Source organism: Pteropus medius, unplaced genomic scaffold (genome assembly GCF_902729225.1).
Source record: "Pteropus medius unplaced genomic scaffold, Ma_sr-lr_union100, whole genome shotgun sequence".
Classification (NCBI taxonomy): domain Eukaryota; kingdom Metazoa; phylum Chordata; class Mammalia; order Chiroptera; family Pteropodidae; genus Pteropus; species Pteropus medius.
Window position 1 is genome coordinate 13,805,402 of NW_024354500.1, and position 23,569 is coordinate 13,828,970.

Consider the following 23,569-nt stretch of genomic DNA (forward strand, 5'->3'; position numbering starts at 1 on the left):
AAGCAGTGGGCAGTGCAAGTATCTGAGAAAGAGCACACCAGGCAGAGGCCGCAGCAAGTGCAAAGGCCCTGAGACTTGTTTAAGACCATAGAAGAGGCCAGTGGTACCAGAATAGAATAAGCAAACTGGAGAATAATTGTTAGCGTTCTACATTCAGATAGGCAGTTGCAAAGGATTTACAACTTATACCCAAATTGTTATGTGATAGGAGTGCACACTTTTTTAGTAAATGGATTGACTGAACAAAGAGAAATCTAAACTACACATGATATTACCAAAAGCAGTCACAGGTATTCTATTCTTTAAATTACGCAGAGAAAAATCCCTTTTAATCCTGAATCTTTCTGGTGTTTTACTGTTTTGAAACAGGATGGATGTGATAGCTACTTAAGATCTTTTTCAGTCCAAAGATTCTAGAATTGATGAATCTTCTATCTCATCCAAAATCTTGCTAAATGGTGTATAAATGGGAAGAAAGAAATGTCAAGAGAACCAGAACAGAAAAGTAAAAGATGAGGAGAATTATTAATTATTTTTAAATAATAGAGAAGGAAAGAAATAGGATGATAATAGTTATTATTCTACACAACATTTATTAAACAATTACTAGACCCAGGGAACTGTGTGTGCTTTATAAACATTATATTTATTTTACAGAGTAGGAAATAGAGGTTCAAAAAAATTAAATAATGTGCCCAAATTTACACATATAGGGAGTTACTGAACCAAAATTTGAACTGAAGCCTGTCTGGTGCCAAAGTATATGCTTTTACTTTATACTGCCTTCCTAAAACATAAATGAATCCTTATAGATAACTTTAGCTCTGGCAGTTACAATCAATGGTGTAGATTTAGAGGGTAATGTTATAAATGTACCAGCTGATGTCTGGTACATTTATTTACACTAACTTTGCAATATTATATTACATTTTTATATTTTGTAAAAACTACTGCCCTAAGACTTAGTAACAGTTTATCATTATTTATTTTTGTTAATATTTAAAATTTTAAAAGGAAATGTTTTTCCCAATGATTCAGAACTTTATGAAGAAATCATACCCTAGATTATATGAATTTTATATGCACATAGAGAAGAAATATAGAGAACAGAAAAAATATATTCCAAAGTCTAAATATCAGGGCAAAAATTCCTTAAGAAGTTAACCTTCCTTGTTAATTATACTAAGGACCAGCTTAAGCCAATGACAGGCAACTCAAGTAGGAGAATCTCTCTTTTCTCTCGGTATCTTTCACATCCACGCACTCACAACAATTCTCATGCATATCACCTCCTCCTTGTAGTTCCTTCGCATTCTCTCTCTCTCTCTCTCTCTCTCTCTCTCTCTCTCAATATTTCTTCAGTCTGATACCTTTTCTTCTTATCTATTCTTCATTTCAAGTTCATCATTTCAAGTTCATTATTCTTTGTATGGCTTTAAAGTTTCCCAAGTCTCTTCCAAGTCATCCTTATAAATGTTTAAACACTTGACCTTTGAAATATCCATCAATCCCTAACTGTTTTATAATATGCAGCTTTTAGATCAAACATGACTTGGTAACCATACAAACTGTAAAACCTATGCATGGGATCAGATGAACTGGGGAGAGAAAAAAAACAGATGTTCAGAAATCTAGGAGGAGGTGTAACCCTTGAGAAAATAAAATTTTCATGTCTCAATCTGTTACTCATAGCAACTTCTCCATGCAACCTGTAAATAATTGTCAAAAGATTTTACTTTATTTTCCTTGGAGGTGAACTTTCTAAATTGTTCAGACATGATTTATTTAGGCTAGCTCATAATTTTTTTTATCTGAATTCCTTAAATGAAAAACTAATAAATTAAATCATCATTATCATTTCTTTCCATCATCATCAAAGTAAAAGCTGGTAGTTTCTTGATAAGAATGTGGAGAATAGAAACAAAATACCAGGCAGTATTAGCTAACAACAGTGTAAGATAAAACAAAATAGCTCTACTGATAATAATGATACTTACATACAGTTTCCTTAAATCAGTGATTAGTGTCCTTTTTTTTCTTCATAACAAATGAAACTTCCCAACACTGACTATATAGACATCATCAACTATCCACAGCAAAGAGGCGGTAGAACAAGACAACCAAGACAAGCAGTACTTCTTACATAAATGACTGGTTTACATCTGAGTAAGGAAAAAGAAAAGATGCTTGTACTCTTTTTTAAATATAGCACCTATAAGTAAGTACAAAGACAGGAAAACACATTACTCCAAAGCCCCAAAATAACACTGATCACAACTCAGATGCATCTTGGAGAGGGGGGGTGCAGGTTAAAAGATGAGAAGAGCTCTTCTATTAGCTCTGGCAAGTGTGCTGTTTATTTAAGAGTGCAACCCATGATCTATCTATCTATAATTGCTTCTTAAAAAACAGGTAGCAACAGAGTACATTAACTGTCAACAAACATCTGCAAAAAGAGGTAATTAACACCATAAGGCTCCCAGAACTCAAAATGGACAGACGATCAGCCATGTAGTAGTAGAGCAAACATTTTGCTGGAACATCAAACCATCTTAGTTTTGTCTGAAATTTTCCTGAGTTAAACACTCCTGGTTTATAATCTAAATTGCTTCGTAAAAGTGTGGACTGTCAAAAGTTCACACTATTGGATGTTTTTTAAAAAGTATTTGTGATCAAATTCCACATTTACATGTCCAAAAACAAACTGGTAACAGAAAGGGAGAAACAACTAAACAGCCAGAACAGCTGTCACAGAATCCATCTTCTAAAACCCTAAAGTAATCATAGAGGAAACCACCCAGCATCTATTTGCTATTATTTTAAACACCTCTGCAACAAATTTTTAAACCATAGTTTCAGGGCCCATATTTGAAAGTGCCATTTATACTCAGAACAGAAAGAAAAGTCAGGGGACAATCTACACCCAGTCAGGAATAGAAGAAAGAGAGAAAGATTTTTAAAAGAACAAAGAATACAAGCATAGAAGTTGGAGTCCACTTAGATTAAGCAGCAAACTAAACTATTTTACTAACCCCGAGTTTTTTGTTCTTGTAATAATACATTGGATTACCTCAACATTAACCTGTAGATAAAAGCCATAAGATTCTTTTAAGAGACTAAATTTAGAAAGGAGAAAACTAAAGAAACCAGGGATCCTAGATGCCTGATGATCTCATAAGAAGGAGAAATGGGGCACTACAGATGAAAAAAATGGTTCATGATCGGGAGGTTAGAGTTATTGAAGGCAATCTTCTATTTCTCTTTTTATATCTAGGACACTTCTTATGTTTAGTGTTCAATTGGCTTCTAACAAGTCCCTAAAGACCCATTTCTTTTCAGAAAGGGCTTAAGTCTGTGTCACAGTCACCTTAGAATCCTAGATACTAAGGCTCACTTCAGTATTCCGTGAAGCTGTTTTCCTATGTATCTGTAAATATATGTAACTGGAGGTCTATAGAAATATGCACACAAATTTTACAGATTTGAAATTGTAACATACTAACATGATGCTTGCATTATAATGTTAATTTTATACTGCTTGAGTTTTCTGCACAATTGTGTTAGTTCTTGAGTTTCTTTTGGCATAAAGGTATAGATTAAAAATTAGTATACACTCATCATCATTAGTTATAAAGGAAATGCAAATCAAAAACACAATGAGATACTCTCCAGGATGGTTATAATTATTTTTAAATGAAAAATAACAGGTGTTGGGGAAATTGTGGAAAATCAGAACCCTCACACATTGTTGGTAGGAATGTAAAATAGTGTAGCCACTGTGGAATTTGACAGTTCCTCAAAAAGTTGTAGAGTAACCATATTACCCAGCAATTCTACAGCTAAGAATGTACCCCAGAGAACAGAAAACATGTTCACACAAAAACTTGTAGCAACATTGTTCATGATAGTAAAAAGTGTAAACAACTTAAATATCCATCAACCGATGAATGAATAAACAAAATGTGGTATATACAATGAAAAATTATTCAGCTGTAAAATGTAATGGAAGTACTGATACGTGCTACGCACGGATAAACCTTGAAAATATTATGCTAAGTAAAATAAGCCAGACATGAAGGCTATATATATTGTATGATCCCATTTATATGAAATGGTAAGATTAGGCCAGTCCACAAAGACAGAAAGTAAATTCGTAATTACCAGGTTTTGCGGCAAAGGAGAATTGGGTCTAGGGTTTATTTTTCAGCTGATAGAAATGTTCTAGAATTAGTGGTGATAGCTGCACAATATTGTTAATATACTAAGATCCATGGTAGAGTACACTTTAGTTAAAATGGTAAATTTTATGTTTTTAAAAAATTTTATCTTAATAAAAAAGAAGAAATCGTTATATGCACATTTTGTTTCCACGCTATCATTTTCTAAGTCCACTGTGTTAAAATGGTCTCACTGATAAATAAATGCGTTCAAAAGGTGAATAAATGTTCAACTCTCTAATCTAACCAGCATGACTTCTTCTGAATATTTCATAACGTTTGAATTCCCAAATGAATACATTTTACTTTACTGAACCCTATAAAATATTTTAAAAAATGTAAGAAGACTTCAATGCAGAGCATTTCACTTACATGATAATAATCTACCATGCCACTCATTCTTTTTGGCACAGGACAACTTCTTTTCTAATGGTCCACATAATCTTAGAAAACAGAAGGAAAAAAAGATAAAAATCACAGCCTAATTTCATATAGGTCTAATACAGTTGGTCAATATTAATTGTCCCTTCTATGTAATACGTTTTAAAGGAGAGTAACTCAGAAGAGTTGAGTATTTTCTAAGCAGGAAACTCCAATTTCCCTTCTTTAAACAGGTACTGTGTTACCTTTAACTTTTAAACTACCTTTAAAAATTTTTAAGGATTTAATTATATTAGATTTTTTTAAATCTTATTAACACAAAGAATTAAACATTAAAACACATTATTTTAGGGTTAATGGATGTAGTATTTTGCTATGAGTTTAACTTTTAGTAAAAAGTAATAGTGGTTATTGAACAATTCATTAGCAAAAACCAAAACATTATTGCAATCACCTAGGTAATATCTGTGTTTGCTGTATCCTTGCAAATCAAAATTGTTTCTCAACTGAAGTGGCAACAGAGTGACAGGATAGTACTTGCACCTGACTGTTCTGAAGCACCTGAACACAGAGAGAAACAGGGTGTAAAGGAGGAAGGCAAGCACTTTACAATGCAGAAATCTACCAAGGCCATTCTATCACTGTGCTTTCTGACCTTTGAAAGAAATCATCTGTACCTGCCTGGCACAGACTGACTCCTGACTCTTTACGCTAACTTCTACCCTGATGCAGTTATACTGATAATGGAGGAAGGAGAGCGGGCACCTTTCTCAGTATTGGCCGAACCTGAGAAAGAAGGGTGAGGAGGAACAAAGAGAAGGAAACGGGGAAGAAAAGAAAAGGGAGTGAACAGCAGAGAGAGCCTCTTCCAGACTGCAGTGGGTTTAGGAACCATTTTTTAGTCAGGTTTGCCCCTCTAACTCCATTTGTATAAATGTCAGTAGAATAGAGTTCCCAATTTGAGCACCCAGCATTCCCTCCTCTCCACTGGGCATCAATAAACAGTACCTCATGCCATCCCTCTTCTAGCACACTGATCCCCCTCATGTGATGTGGTTCCCCCGAGGTTGTCAGTCATAGTAAATCACCCTCCTCATCCTCAAAAAATAAAAATAAAATGTATCCTCACATACTAACACGTATGAAGAGATGGACACATGAACTGAGATCAGCTAGTTAAATACTTTTTGAGGATTTAAACTCTAAAGAGGACACCCACAGGGGCAGAGGGCAGCACCCGAAGATTTGGGCCTCAAGTTTCTGAGGTGATGGTGCCTACAGCTTCTCAAATTGCTTCACCTAAGGCCTGATTTTTCAAATCTTCCATTAACTCTCTGAGCAATCCACCAATACCCAATCCATGCCTTTTCCTTGTTTAGCTTAGTCAGAGTCAGTTTCCTTTGCATAGAGCAAAAAAACCAAAAAACAAAAACAAACAAAAAACTTTAACTGATGTGACAGGATGCATGTTTAAAGCATTTTGAGGCAAATGTAGCTTGGAGAAATGCCCTTGGACTTGCAGGGGTGGGGAATGGTGGTAAAAACTCCCAGTCTTGGGTTAACCTTGATTTGTTATGTAACACTAGTAATCAGAACACCCATATTTCATAACTACAAAATAAGGAGTTGAGCTTCAGGATGTTTTTTTCCAGCTCAAAATTAATAGTTTAACGAATGAAAGGGAATTGAGTTGGAGGACAGGAGTATAATGTTTGGCATAGACTTGCTTTTTGCCAATACAACTTCAGAAGACTTGGAAGAACTTTGTTGAAAGAATTGTGGGACCCTTTAGCACTGTAGCCTTCTACCACTGAGAGGACTCTGCTATCAGCTATCAGTTGAAAGAGAGCTTATGCCAACAGGGCTGATGCCACAGTCCAAAGCCACATCAATACTGACTGCAGTTGCTGCCAATAAGTGTCTGCTGCCTCGAACCTGCATAGGGGTCCTGCCAACAACTGCTATTTCAAAAAAGGTGTCAGACTGTGGTGACCTGAGGCTCTGAGGTATACAGCCCTTATCACTTTAGTGTAACTCACTCTTAGAACTTGAGAGAGAGGAGAGACTGCCAGCTTTTGCATATATTTCTTGAGGAGAATGAATATAAGTTTCCTATCAATAAACTAGGTGGGTTTTACTCCCAGAAAATGTATGCAAGGGAAAAGAGATGGATCTGTAATTAATTTCCAGGCTCTAGGATCCAGTATACTGTGCCCAGGTATCTCTTCGCAGGTGGCTCAAGATGTGAGATCATGGACAGCTATGCCACACTAGCGCAAGAGAAAAACAGGAGTGGTAGAAGCTGTCACACTTTCTAAAGAGCCTATGGAAATGAAAGTAGTTTTCCCAGCAACAATGAGTCATCTTGCTCCAATAAATGGTATTAGTCCCAAGAAACTCTTTACTTCTAGAAAACGTGTAGTGGAAATAAAGGGAACAATAATTCGGGGCATATCTTTAAATTCTGTTGACCTGGTGGTTGGAGAAATTCTGTAGAGCAAAAGATGTTCTCAAACTAGGGTTTCTCAAGCTAACTGGGGCCTTCAGGAAGTAAGGGCCCAAGAAAAGGATGTGGCTAAAGTTCGGAAATACCTTCTGTACATTCCTCTCTTCCACTGTTAAATGACATTAAAGCCTCAACTATCAAATTTCACAAATGAACAGAAGGCTCGTTAACAAGCCAAATATATAATAACTGTTTGTTCTCAAATTTAATTGTGACATTATCTGTGGAACCAAGAGAACAACTATACTTAACACTTGTCAATGACTATCGAATCAGATGAAAAAGACCTAAACCGCACACAGACAGGCAAGAGATGGTTAAACAGCAAACAATAAAGAAGAAGAACATGGACAGATTGTTATTTCCTCTTTATTCCCAGATACTGAAAATGGATAAGAAGGAATAAAAGAGATAGATATTTCTAAGTATAACCTACAAATCAACACTAAAGGATTTCTAAATACTGGAAAAAAAAAACATAGATGTCACTTATTCTGGATTTTACCACCTAAATTCAAGTTGCAGGAATTCTTTCAAATGGAGGCAGCCCAGGAAAGAAGGTATTTTGCTGTAAGCAGTAACTAGAGTGCATTCTCACTGAAGCACTGTATACCACTTGTATCAAATGGACATAGGTAGTAGCTCATAGGAAATGAAACAGCTAAAGCATCATTTCAAAAACCATTCTATGTGAACTAGTTCACTGAGATATTAATAAGTGTTTCACAAACAGCCCTTCCATGATCAAATAATTTGGAGACATTCACTTCACGGAAATGTTCAGTGAACCCTAGCATTTTAAATATTCTTGGAAGCCCTGTATATAAATAGCCTATTTATCTTTATATAAATCAGTTTTTCTAAAAATCATTTTATCATGGAACCTTTAAAAAATATTAAAATCTTTTGGAATAACGTTTCAAAGACATAATTTAGGAAATATATACCTGCAGAAATTAGTAACCCTACAGAAGGCTAAATTATCTAAAGGCTAAATTTTTAACCACTGTAGAAATCTTTTCCATTTTATACATGACATTAAATACAAGAATATTACAAGTTCAATCTGAGCATTAGTGAACTAGTTTAGAATGTGCCATCATTTGAGAAGCAAAGTTCTAATTCTGTTTCAACCACACATTAGCTTTGAAATTAGACAACTTAATTTCAATGAATCCATCTTTAAGATATGTGTGTAAATCATTTAGCACTATATTCAGCACATAGTAAGTACTCAAAAATGGGTAACAATGAACTAGGTCCATAAATAGAGAAAAAGACCTAAACAGAATCAGGATAGTATTTCTCTAAGAAATCCCATTTCACTAGCGCCTTAGTAAAGGAGACTTAGTGTTTAACAGCAGACTTATAGGTACGCACAACTATGTATTATTTTTATATGTTCATTCATTTATATAACACTTTATTCAACAATTTTCTTGAAATGATTGTACGTTCCTCAAATAAACCAAGTTTTCTCTTGACTTAAAGTATTTATATTCATTTCCCTTTGTCTAGAATGTCTTCTCTCCAGCGTGCATGTGACTTGTTCCCTCAGCTCCCTAAGAACTCTTATCTGTGAGGCACCTCACCTATGGAGTTTGCATGATTATCTTATACAAAATGGCAACAGTCCCCACCTACTCACCCAAAACAGCAATCTCTGCTAATTTTCTCCACACGCAGCTAACACCATCTGCAAGCTACATATTTACTTTCTTGTTTGTTGTCTGACTTCCTTACAAAAATATAAAGTTTATGAGACCTTGTTTATTTTGTTCATTCCTATGTCTCATCTCCTTGAATAATTCCTATCCATACTGAGTATTCATAAATATTTGAATAAGCAGTTTGAAGATCAGTATCTTCTCCTCTTCTCATGAGTCTTCCAGGGACAAACCTAAACCCTATATGCCATTTTTAAAGTCACAATTATTCTGATGTTGCCTCTTTTCTAAAAATGTTTTAGTGTCAAGATAAAATTTAAAAGTTTATCTTATAATTCAAATCTACAACATTAATATAAGTATTTACCCCTCATAAGTCACAAATTTATTCTTTATGCTCTCTCTCCATGTGTTGTACAAAACATACATCATTAATTAACTCAAAAACAGTTCCCTGGATTACATACACTTGCCCTCACAAATTCATCTAAAGTCTTTAATTATTAAACAGAATGATAATATGAAGCTGAGGCTTGTCTTTAAAATCATTAAGCTCTTCTTCATCCCATATTAACCCCCAACCATGTGAGACAGGCAAACAAATATCTATAAACAAACTGCCCAATAAACATGTTTTATTATACATTCCCCCTATCTACAGAACGGTTTGATCCGCACACAAGTTAACATCTCATCTGGCCTTTATCCAACCTTTCTCTCCAGCCATTCTTGGGCCATATCTCCCTTGGAATTTCCCTTTTATATTCTCATATCTATTGCTCACAAAATTCCACAGTGCCCCAAGTTTCTCACTCACCTCTCTAAGACCACAGCACCATAGGCACTAAATAAATGAGGTAACCTAGAATTTCAAGGTTTCTTGCAAACATAATGGCAATATTTTTCACTATTCTAGTTTTAGAATGTGTAGTTTCAAGATGTTATAGTTTATCTGTGTATACTTTGGCACATGAGGCAATTCAATTTCAAATTTTTACAACATAAGTCAGGATTTCCTCTAAAAAAGCCATTCTGTGCAAGTGTGGAGGGGGGCGGGGTAAGAATTCTTAAAATAATTCAGAGTTCTTGACATTTATAACATTCACTTATCTTCCTGCCCTGAAGATCACTCTCTGTGATTCATACAGTCATGTGATCAAGGCTTCAATAGCTGTTTTTATTAATAGAACATTTTCCTTTTCATATCAATCAAGTGTGAAATTTAATGTTTGCTTTAATGTTTGCAGCAATGAAGATTTATACAGTGGTATTCAGAGAAATGTAAGTGCTGGATCAGTTTCTGTTACTAATTTTATTTAATAAATATTTATTGAGTATGTGTTAAGTATATGGAGGACACAGTAAAATACTCATTTCTGGTACAACTGTTAAGGAACGTTATTGTTCTTTATGGCACATTAGTATTCTAACTTTAGAAATAAATATAGAATAGAGGTTTCGGTATATTTAGTTCTTGTGATATTAAGAGATACTAGAAATATTCCTCTGGCTGAAAAGTGAATAGGAAATTCAAATGATTGTAATTGATATGAATCCTTAGTCTCACATTCAATAGCCAATCTCAGCTCCAGGTCAGAGTCTAGAAATGATAGAAATTCATTTAGCCAGACTTTACAGCTCCAGATGACAATAAAACATAATTCTGAAAAATACTATATACAAAAAATAAAAAATCTGAATTGCCTACGGGAAATTGTTAAATAAAGAGACATACCTAGAGTGATCACATTTGCTCTCTTTTCCTCTTTCTGCTCTAGATGCCATCACATTAGGTCTGATGACAGGAGTTGTGCCCATAAATGAGCTAAAAGACAAGGCCAGCATCCTGAGCAGAGACTGAAAATGTCTGGGTTCTTGCTGGCATCACTGAGCCAGTGAACTACCCACCTACTGCCTACCTCTGGACTACTTCTTCACCAAATTAAACATTTTAATGATTTAAAATACCCTTCTGTTACCTGCAGTAGAAAACAGTCTTTCTGATTTATTGACATCCATTTCCAGCTTGGATCTCAAACAGAAATCACTTTCCCACCAAAGAGAATGAATTATAAACCCTATCTTCACATAGAACCAGAGAAAGCAAACAACAAAATATATTCTCATATATATATGTGTGTGTATATATGTGTGTGTGTGTGTGTGTGTGTGTGTGTGTGTGTGTGTATTATATATATATATAAAATCTCAAATATTGTTCAGAGAACCACGATTTCACATAAATACACAAAAATGATTCAGTGGGTTAAGCAGTCATGATTTTTGCAGAGTATACAGGAGTGAAGCAAAATGTCTATATAAATCAATTGATAAAGACTATAATTTGACCAAGTTTATCATTTAAGAAAGAAAACTTAGAATAAAGATCTGAAACTGAAAAGTGACAATCCCAAGATAGATTTCCATGAGGCTCCCAAGAAAAGACCAGTAGAACTGGGACAACACAAAGAAAATGAGAGTCCCGAATGCTCAGAACAGTATTCCTCTTGACTCCTCTAGCTCAGGGTTACCTCCAGTGCCTAGTAGTATTACTGGTTCATGGGGAAGTATTTATAAGAATAATATTATTATGTTTAAATTCATTTATAACAAAACTAATATAGTTATTATTCAGTTTTAAGATTTAGGCATATTAAATAAATCCCTTAACTAAACCCAAGTTTAAGAACCACTGGCTATTGTTTCACATTGTATGAATTGTATCCTACCTAATGGAGATTGCCCAAATTTTTCTGAATGTAGCAAATATCCTCCCTCTACCCAAATTAATATACAAATATTAAATATATATCTATATTATAAATTTATTTAAAACATATAAATAAGGCTATTTTTTGTATATACGTCCACTCAGAATATCTCTATCTGGACCAAGAAGCAAGATGCAGGTCTCATGATAACTAGTTGGGCACTTTATGAAACATCTATGAAGTGTGAGCTACTGCTCTCAATCTATAAAACTACAGTTCCAGTCCTTTACTTCAGGATTCAGAAAAAAATGTGCAAGACTCATTTTAGAAATATTCTATGTGAGAGAGGAGAACAGCTAATGTGTGATGATCTAGTCCGTAGTAGATCTATTTCCTTGGGTACTGAAGCCTTAACAAAAATGGATTCTGGACTTTTAAAATGAAACTACTTAGCTTTTTTGTGGTACCACCCTTGTGTTCCACAGCATTCCTAATGCCCTCTCATTCTCCTTCTGATTGCATCTCAGAGCTTGAATTTTCACATAGCAAAATCCAGTGCATGCTTCTCCCCAGAGGACATACAAATGGCCAACAAATATATGAAAAGATGCTCAACATCACTAGCTATTAGAGAAATGCATATCAAAACCACAATAAGAAACCTGTTAGAATGGCTATAATCAACAGGACGAGTAATAAAAAATGTTGGAGAGGTTGTGGAGAAATAGGAACCCTCATACACTGCTGGTGGGACTGCATATTGGTACAGCCACTATGGAAAGCAGTATGGAGGTTCCTCAAAAAACTAAGAATTGATCTACCATATGATCCAGCAATCCCTCTACTGAGTATTTACCCTAAAGACTTGAAAACTCATATTAAAAAATATATTTGCACACCAATGTTCATAGCAGCTTTATTCACAGTGGCCAGGACATGGAAGCAACCGAAGTGTCCTAAGATAGATGATTAGCTGAAGAAGCCAGTATTACTCAGCCATAAGACCAGATGAAATATTGCCATTTGCAACAACATGGATGGACCTTGAAATAATAATACTAAGCGAAATAAGCCAGACAGGAAAAGTTAAAAATCATACGATATCATACTACAATTAATGTATTAAGGAAATAAAAGATTAGTATTTTAACTAGAAAATATGCTCAAATCTGCATTCCAAACATGTGAATTTGAAAGTATTAAGTTGAATAACAAACTATTGTCCATGAATACGAAGCACATCATTAATAAATAGCATGTATGGTAAACTGACTATGTGCCAGGCACATGCCAGGCCACTTCACATAAGATAAACTCATACTTTATATAGGACATTTCTCTCCAAATGCTTTTACTAATAGTCACTCCATTTGTATTTTCATGTGATAACTGAAAGGCAAGTATTATTTCTTTCACTTACATACAGAAAAATTAATTGTGACAAAGTTCACGTTTTGTTTATGCAAAAATTAAAGTAACAGCTTAACTTTTCAAGTAAGTCAGGATGCAAAACAAAATCCCATGTCTTTATATGCTTCTAATTTTTTTCATAAAATATTTTCTCTGTAATTACAACACATTATATTTGCCAAGCATTAGCGTTCTCAAGTCTTTTCATACAGTATCTCATTTGAACCTTACATTTGCTCTATGACATATATAAATTTATGTTTTTCACATGGGATAGTAATATTTTGGCTCATCTTCCAAAAGTAAACATAACTCCACATTTAAGATTAAAAAAATATACATATACTAAAAGCTGTTAAAGTGACTGATCCAAGTTCACATAGCCTCAACTCTGGCCTTCCAGTAGGTACCATACTTTTTCTCTTCAGCATACCACAACAAAGAGTTGACTCTTCCCTTTTCTATAAATAAATATATATATATATATATATATACACACACACACACACACACACACACACACACACACATACATACATGTGTGTATACGTATATATGTGTGTGTGGGTGTGTGTGTGTATATACATATATATATATATATATATATTTCTCTCATATCTTAATATCGCCAAGGAATTTTCACTAGATACCAATATCCCTCTACTTCTCTCACTTTAAAGTTAAAATTGTGAACACCATGAGACTGGCTTTCTAGCCAGCATACTGGAACTCATTCTAAAATTATCCTTCAAAGCAGTCATCTTGAGAATCTTAACCCTATTAAAAGCATACCTCACTGATCGAAACATGTTTAAAATGTTTTGGGAATTACTTTGAAAACCAGGTTACAAGCCACAAAAGAATATCACTTTCTTTACTTAATAGTTACACCTCATTCTTTTTTTAATTAGCAACAGTTTAATCACTCACTGTCTTTGCCAGATGAGACTGATTTCTTTGGACCTTTCCCAAATTTAATATTTTCACTCAAAGTATAAAAATTGTTTTATTGTTAAACATAATTTTTCAAGTTTGCTATGGTCTCGAGGGACAATTTCATAAGAGGAATTCCAAGAATGACTTGTCCAAAGGCGGCATCCCTGAAATGAGGACGGAGCTGCCAAGGCGACGTCCTAGATGTGACTTTCCCTTAGTGTGTAAGATGGAGATTTTCTGAACTAGCAATGGTTCAATTGCCAAATAACTTCTGTTTCTTACGATTTAGCAAGTTTCAATTTAGTTTACCAATTTCTCCATTATGCCACTTTTAAAAGAAGGGATTATTTTAACCCCAGTAGAGCATTTCAATAAATTGCCCACTTTAGAAAAGCTAAGAATGTGTTATAACACCTCTTTGCTTCCACAGAAATAATATCCTCCTGACATAATGACAAGTTAATAAAGCATCTCTTTCTCATCTGAAAAAGTCAATTGGCATTCCTTCATCAAGTAAGTAAGCTTCCAACTGTTTCTTCATTTGACCCTCAAAACACCTTTCAACGTTTTTTTATGAGTGATGTCAACTGGCATGCAAGCCACTTGGTACATTCCCAGACATTTTAAAAATAATTTCATCATATTGGCTAATCCTAGGGGGTCTCTCCAGAACTGAGTGCACTTGTAAAACTATTCATAAAAATGGTCTCTTATTTCTGTCTCTACTTCCTTTAACACCCTGGTTATATTTGACTTGGACCTAAAAATGCATTGAATCTCAAAGCTTAGAATATTGATCCATTTTTCAACTGCTTCAAGGAGCCTGTTCTCTGCACCCTCATCCTTCTTACCAATAAATTTGATTAAGGCAAATTCCCTTTCATGAAACCAGAAACCAAATTTTTCTGCTAAACTCTCAAGACTTGCATTTGGCTTCAATCTCCATTAATTAACCACTTAGGTCTTTAAAAGTCTTCAGTTTTTTTTCCTACCATGTATATATTCTTCAAAAGCCCATCAGCAGTCAGTTAAAATGTTTAGTCTTGCTTGAAATTAATTTTCCATTTTTATTGTTCCAATTTGTCAGGTTTTATGGCTTTATAATAATTCCTGAGAACTCTTTGAACTTGTTATGCTTTTTATGTTTGTGCTTGATATGTTTCCTTAGCAACGCTTTGATTCTGCTAACTCTTGTTCTATGAGATTTAGGGAGTAAACATGTCTGAGATATGAAGATGAATGTCATAGATTTTGATGTTTTGATGGTCCCCAGAATAGTTTTTAAATTATAGTTACAATTAGAAGATATATCTTTTATTTCAACCTTATATTTTTTCAACCAATGTGCTTCCTGTATTTCTTTGATCCATTGCTACTTCTTTTACTAAAACAAGTATTTAAGGCCTGGTTAATTAATAAGTTTATAGAAATATTAATAGAGGAAGAGTTTATCAATTTCAGAAAAAACCAGTAGTTTTTACAAATCCCACCACTTTAGTCAACAAGATTTTTAAACACATGAATTAATCACACTAAAACTTCATAATATCATTTCACTGCAGAAATACTATCTATTCATTCACTTGTTCATTCAACAAATACTCACATAGCAGTGTTGTATATAGATTTTTTTAAATTGTAGAGTATGCATTTCTGAAAATTTTTCATGGTTTCTTATAGGTCTTTGGACTATGATAGTTTTTGCAGGTCCTACAGAATGGGGCCACCACAGAAAATAAGAGGGATGGATCATTTTTAGTAGTTCTCTAAGCAAAAGCAGTTAATCAACAAATGGCATTTTCTTCTTTTACGACCTCTTTGCTGATTCAGAGGATGACCATTATTTACATTAAGATCAAAATTAGAGTTAGTTTTTAAACAAATTATTTCAAGCCTTCATATGGTGGAAAGATCATGGGCTTAATGGCAAACAGACTTGAGTTCAAATCTTGCCTGTGCTCCTTACCATATGACCTTGGGCAAGTATGTAATCTCATGGAGTCCCAATTTCTTTATGTGTAATATGGCTTATTAAGCTAATTAAATAACATGTATGAAGTGCTATGTTTGCAGCTGGTATTTTTTGAGAAAATATTTTAATTAACATTCTAATGCATAAATGTATAAATTAGAGTTTCGTTTTCACAAAAAAAGGTATATATGTTAATGGTTTAAATATTATACGGTAAATTCTTTCATCCATGAGATTTAGATTCTTGAAAATTCCAATAGTAAGAGAATTCCTGTTGAGGATTTTAAAAACATACCACAAAAAAGTATTGAGTTCTATCAGCTTTTGCTGTATTTTGAAGCTGAATTGTTAGTTGCATAAACATTTAAAATTGTTAGGTCCTTTTGGTAAATCAACCTCATTATTAATATGTAATAGCTCCCTTTATTCCTGGTAAGATCTTGTTCTAAAGTCTTCTTTGTCTGACACTAAAATAAAGTCTCCTGATTTCTTTTGATTAGTGTTTGCATGACATATGTTTTCCCATCCTTTAACTAATCTGTGACTTTATATTAAAGTGGACCTCTTGTAAACAGGATATAGTTGGGTCTTGCTTTTTAGTCTGACAATCTGCTATTTGGCATGTGATATAATTACATTTATGTACCAACATATAAATATCAATATAATTTGGTTTAAAATCTGTCTAATAATTTTCTATGTCCCATCTGTTCTTTTCTTGATTAATTTTGGATATAATATTTTTATATTCCATTTCATCTTTACTATTAGTTTATTAGCTATACTTTTGTGTTTTATCTTTAGTGATTGCTCAAGGTTTACAACATACTCCTTGAACATTTTATAACAGATTGAAACATTGGGTCTCTCTGACTATATCTTAATTCTAGCCCATGTTTTTCCCATAGCCTTCAGGCAATTAGAGGAAAATTGCTTGAGGCTTGAGTTTTTGCAAGAACAGCCCTTTGCCAGAAGGTGCCTCTCCAGAGGAGGTGAGGAAATATATACAAAATAATGATTGTTGTCACCATAATATAAATAAATGAATGAATGAATGAATGAATGAATGAATGAAATAATTATTGTTTATCAAGGATTTGTAGGAGCCTCAAGACCAGACGCAGATCATCTGGGGTCAACGGACTCAGAATAAAGAGATATAGAAATGTTGCACTCTTACTGGATCCCCATTGGCACCTAGATATCTGCAGTCATCAATCACTTCTCATCCCGCCCATTCTCCCTTTCTGTAGCGTGAAAGAAGCCTGAATTCTGGGCTTTCTTAAGATGGATTTGAGGAAGCCCTAAGAGCCCCTTTATCCTTTCGAGCTGGCATCTTCTCAGTCAATAAACCTTTCCTTACTCCTAAATCTTATATTTTGAACATTGGCCTTTTGAAGAGGCAGGCAATGGACTTTGAACTAGTAACACTAAGATGTTAGCCTCAAGTAATTTAACACACATTCTGTAAAAGAAGCTATAGTGGTACACATACATTTCTCTCTCCGATCTTTTATGCTTTATTGTCATGCATTTCACGTCTACACTTGTCGTAAGCCCCACAAATCTTTATTTTGAGGTTAAACAATGAATTATCTTTTAAAAATTTTTAAATAAGAAAAATGTATTTTGTATTTACCAACCTTTTTGCACTTCCAGAATTCTTTATTCTTTTGCGTTGGTCAAGTTTTATCATTTTCCTTCTGCCAGAAGAACTGTCCTCTTTTAGTGCATATCTGATGGCAATTATTTTTCTTGGCTTTTGTTTTGGCTGGAAAAAAAATGTTTTCTTTCATTTTCAAAATATAGTTTTATTGGATATATGAGTCTAAAGAATTGGACCCTAGTTACAAATTCTAGTAATCTGCCTTATTGCGAAAAATTCTTTTAGTAACAAAAAATTCCAAATAAAATTTTCTAGACAATTTTTTAACTAAAAATTGGCTTCAAATTTCTTCCTGACCCCTCAAATACTTTTTTTGCTATTTAAGCACTTTAGGAATACTTATGGATTTTGTTTTATTAAATGCTTAGACAAAGTGATGGTGGAGTATTTTCCTAATAAAAGCTTGTTTTTAACCTCAGGAATCTAAACATTACTTATGAACACAGAAGAAACATATTTTTCATTTTCAGTGAGACTGTTGTGGTAAAAAGAATAAGGAACCCCCAAAGATGTCCAATTCCTAACTTGGGTTTCTTTTAGGGATAATTAAAATGTTCTGAAACATATTAGTTAAACATGGTGATGGATAGACAACTCTGTGGCTATACTAAAAGTTATTAAATTGTACGCTATAAATGGATGAATTATATAGTTTGTGAATTTTATCTCAATAAAGCTATTCTAAAAACAAACAAAAAAAAAGCTCAACAAAAGAAAATGTCTCTTGCAATTTGCCCTTCTTGAAATAAATATACAATCTTGATGAACCAAAATAGAAATTATAATATTTATATTCACACTCAGTATAAGTCAAAATTTTACTAAATAATCAGATGTCCAAAATACAATAAGTATATATTGATAGTTTTTTTCAAATTTTCAGGGTATTTCCAACATTTAAAATAAAAGCAGACTGAAATAAGAAGTCTACCCACTTCAGGTCTATATTAGTTCAAAAGAAGCAAATATATATTAAGGAATATTTAGTCGAATCTAGCATTACAGGATCACTGGTCTATTTCATCTCTGAAAGAGCAGCTGGAAACAGATTCCCTTTTATGTCAAAGGAAATCCAATTATTTTGTCAATTTCCACTGTTTGGGACAGCAATATATCCCATCATTTCTGTTTCTAAACTCATAGTCAGCTGGTTAATGATTTTTTTTCATTATCCTCATAGAAAGATATAGATGAGTCTGACTTCGTATGCCCATCTCCTTTTCTAAAGTTTAAGAAGTCAAAAATCAGAGAAAATCTTTTTTATTCTGTGGTTAGCCAAACTATAAAGTGGAAGCAAAAGTTTTTGGGAAATAATAATTTGGTCTTCTAAATAAATTCACAAAATTAGCATTGGTTGATATTTAATCAGAGATAATGTAAAATATGCATTTTTCATTAAAGGCTAAATATTATTTAAGGAATTCAGTGCCAATATTAACTTTGTTTTCCACCCAAAAGTTACTGAGTGTTAAAAAAATGTTATATAGATTTTGCTGAATAATCAATGGGATAATAATGACTTAATTATCCTGGTGAATTCTGATACTTTATGGCAAAAATATATATAAGTTGGAAGTTGTGGTGAGGAGAATTAGTTGATAAGGACAGAAACAGGGCATAATATTTCTAGTGCTTAATTCTACTGTAAAGATCAAGATATATGGTGAGGCTGATGTTTTTGAGTCAATAGTCATTGACTCAGAGTCCACAGTGTTCTGAGTGTTGACATACACCAGTGAATAAGATAGACAAAATCTCTGCCCTTAGGGAGATGTTAATTCTAATTTTTATAAAACACAAATATACACCCTTCTCTCTGAACTGTCTCACAACGCATATTGGAATGTAACCAGGTAACTATGTTTCAGTCTGAAATTTCATCTGGAGTCACTCAAGAATCTTGACATTGTAAATAGTAATAAATCTCTTTAGACCTGTCCTTAGATACACATCCTTAGATACAACTAGATGCATTCAACATGGTAACCACTTTTTTAAACAGTTCACAAATCACAGACCTGATTAAAGTATTTCTTCCACTCCACAATGAGGGAAAATAATAGAAAAGCTGTTTCCATTACTGAAAGCTCAGGCACATGGACTGGTTTTAAAGCCAATGGGAGTGTATAAGTGTGTATGGGTACATGTGTTGTGTGGTTGGTATACACATAAGTAGACACTCAATATTTGGATGTAGTAAATGGAAATGTCATGGTGATGGGAACCAGAAGATCTGACACATCTTGGGAAAGTCTCAAACCTTTGGACCTATGTCAATTCATCCCTTTTAAAAAAAAAGATCTGAACTGCATACTTCGCTCTAAAACTATGAATCCCTGATTCTCTAAGCAAAATCTAAAGCCATAACTCCTGAACTTTATATATAGTGATCCAGAAGATCACTTTTGCAGTTCGGGGTAAAGTAAAAAATGAGATAAAAAGATCAGTAGTCTCAAAACTAGCTGTCTTTCCACCACTCAGTTCCTTCCCATAGCTCAGATATTTGGAAAATCTGATCGAAAAACAGATTGTGAGTGGAGGTTTCCAGTCAGGATGGTAAACACTCCCAGCCTCCTCTCTTGACCACATCAAAACTACAACTAATCTACAGAACAACCATCAATGAGAATCACCTAAAGTCTAACTTAACAGAAATTCTATAAGTAAGGATATACATAAGAAACCACATCAAGACTGGCAGAAGGGGCAAAGAAAAGAAATAGGCTAGTTTCACACTCATGTGTGGGAGTAAAATATAGAGAAAGATATCTCAGCTGCAGAGGTCCCCCCAAAGTAGCAAGGGGACCCAGCCTCACATTGGCTCCCCAGCCTAGAGCACCGATCCTGGAAAGAGAAGTCCCACTACTTCTGGCTGTGAAAACCAATGGAGATAGTAACCAAGTGAGACAGAGAGCTGTAGGAGTCCCAGGTACTTGTCTTAAATAGCCCACACACAGACTCACACACTCTGAGTTCCAGCACTGGGGCAGCAGCTTGAAAGGTGTCAGGGACATATAGGGAGAAACTGAATTATCTGGCTTCAGGAAGAGGGCTAGAGGAGCAGCTTTCTCCCGGACAGAAGTATAGGCATAGGGCATTGTTTCATTTAGCCCTCCTCCCATCCCAGGTTGCAGACTTAGGCCATGTCTGAGTCTCCATCAACCTGGCTAACATTGGTCACCCTGTCCTGGTGATTCTCTGAGACCCTGCCCCATCCAACTTGCAGGCCCACCCAAGCCACTTCCAGTGGCTTTTTCATACAAATGGCCTGTCATGGCTCAAGCTGTGCACTTTCCTAAAATCTCTTATAGGTTCACAAACCCCAAACAAGCAGTAACTGACCTCAGCATGCCCAATACTTCCTAAGCAGCCCAAGCTTGGCACTAATGGCAGTTAGCCTCAGTTCACAGCTTAGCTTCCCCCAGGTACCTACAAGTGCAGCAAGGGTGGAAGACATCTGCAGATAACTTTTTGGCCTCTCCTAAGAGGCTCTATGGCTGGCACGTGCAGTGGCCAACTTCCCAAGCTGGAGCACCACCCAGCTACCTCCAAGGACCATATACCCTGTCCAGAGCAGATTGGGCAGGCACGAGAGCCCAGATAAAGCAAATAGTGCTCTTTAAGGTCAGCCCCTGCACAATAGCTCCTCCACTGTAGTCATGGCCAGTCCTCACAACCAATCAGCTTGAGGGTCCATCCCTCCCACTAATATGCAAACAACAACCAAGACTCAACTACAACAGGAGATTATATACAACCCACACAAGGGACACACTTAGATGCTCAATGATCTCAGTGAGAACTTTAACAAGGAGATAGTAAACATAAAAATAGAAATAGATAAACTAAAAAAGAACCAGTCAGAAATGAAGAATGCAATAACTGAAATAAAGAATACATTAGAGAGAATCAATAGTTTATAAGATGAGGCAGAGAATTGAATCAGTGATTTGAAAGATAAGGTATCAGACAACACCCAATCAGAACAGCAACAAGAAAAAAGAATTTTAAAATATGAGAATAGTTTAAGGGACCTCCGGGACAACATCAAGTATAACAATATTCTCATCATAGGGGTACCAGAAGAAGAGAAAGAGAGCAAGAAATTGAAGACCTATTTCAAGAAATAATGACAAATAACTTCCTTAACTTGGAGAAGAATATAGACATACAAGCCCAGGAAACACAGAGTCCCAAACAAGAAGAACCCAAAGAGGACTAAGACACATCATAATTAACCCAAAGAGGCCCAAAACACATCATAATTAAAATGTTAAAGGTTAAAGATAAAGAGAAGCTCTTAAAAGCAACAGGAGAAAAGCAGTTAGTTACCTGCAAGGGAGTTCCCACAAGATAGTTAGCTAATTTCTCAACAGAAATTTTGCAGGCCAGAAGGGATTGGCACAAAATATTCGAAGTGATAAAAAGCAAGGACCTACAACCAAAATTTCTTCACCCAGTAAAGCTATCATTTAGAACTGAAGGACAGATTAAAGAGCTTGCTGTACAAAAAAGAAAAGCTAAAACAGTTCCTCGCTACCAAACCAATATCAGAAGAAATGTTAGAGGGACTTCTTTAAGAAGGGGGAAAAAAATCACAAATATGAAAAAAAAAAATGATAATAACTACATATCTAACAACACTTAGTTTGAATGTAAATGATGTAAATGCTCCTATCAAAAGATATAGGGTGGCTGAATGAATAAGAAAACATGACCCTTGCATATGCTGCCTACAAGTGACTCGTTTTAGATCAAAAGACGCATACGAACTGAAACTAAAGGAATAGAAAAAAGTGTTTCATAAAAAATGGGGGGGAAAAGCTGGTGTTGAAATATTAATACCAGACAAAATAAACTTTAAAATAAAGGCTATAGCAAGAGACAAAGAAGGACCCAGTAATCACATTTCTGGGTATTCATTTGAAGAAACCCAAAACACTTCTTCAAAGGGATATGTGAATCCATATGTTCATTTCAGCATTATTTACAATAGCCAAAATATGGAGGCAGCCTGGGTGTCCATCAGCGGCTGATTGGATAAAGAAGAGGTGGAACATATATATACAATGGAATATTACTCAGCCATAAAAAAGAATGAAATCTTGTCATCTGCAACAACATGGATACATCCAGAGGGTATTGTGCTGAGTGGAATAAGTCAGAGAAAGACAAATGTCATATGATTTCACTTATCTGTAGAATCTAGAGAACAGAATAAACAAACAAACAATATAAACAAGCTCATAGATACAGACTGCATTTTGATGGTTGCTGGATTAGGTGGTGGGAGAATGGGTGAAGGATGGAGAGGATTAAGAGATACAAATTGGTAGTTACAAAATAGTCATGGGGGTGTAAAGTATAGCATGGGGAATACAGTACTGTAATAACTATGTATGGTGTCAGATGGGTACTGGATTTATCTGGGTGATCAGTTCACAAGTTATGTAAATGTCTAATTACTGTGTTGTATACCTGAAACTAATATAATATTGTATGTCAACTATAATTGAAAAAATAAAAATTTAAAAACTAAAAAATAAGAAGTTGTGAGGAATGGAGTCAAGATTAGTATGTGCAGAAGATGAGAAAAAGGAAGGGAATTACTGAAAGGGAGGGAGTATCAAGGAATCCTTAGAACTTTTTGAGGTAAGGGAAAGACTACCTAAAAGAAGGGAAACAAGGTGGAGGGGATAAGCAATGAGACTATGATAAAGACAGACAAAAGCAATAATATAAAATCACAGACTTTTTTTATAGTAGCTTCCTCATCTCACTCATTTGTTATTCTCCACAACAGGCCTCTTGGTGAGGACCTACAGCACCCTCTTGAGGATCTACAGCACCTTCTTAACACTTTTTCTGACTCCAGTGGACTTCCTCCCAGTGACTATTCTCTGATCTCCTTGCTATCTTCCAAGTGCCATTAATTCTAACACATGCCATTCCTTAATATGTTTACCTTAGGAAGAATCTAATTGATTCTCAGTAGGTATTACTGATTAATTTTATTATCAATCCTAAGAGGCTGTGCATTTTAGCAGGCATTACTTTCACTGAAAAGGTTGTTAGAGGTGGAAAGGACCTTAAAAGAACAAAG

At 34.7% G+C, this 23,569-nt stretch overlaps 1 protein-coding gene across 1 annotated transcript in view; it reads right to left on the minus strand.

The window, feature by feature from the left end:
- The window catches only part of LOC120594938 (uncharacterized), a 236,289-nt gene that overhangs the window by 162,234 nt on the left and 50,486 nt on the right, over nucleotides 1-23,569 (minus strand). The window contains exon 5 of the mRNA XM_039853154.1: nucleotides 17,444-17,573. Coding sequence (XP_039709088.1) covers nucleotides 17,444-17,573 — 130 coding nt within the window. The remainder of the gene's footprint in view (nucleotides 1-17,443; nucleotides 17,574-23,569) is intronic.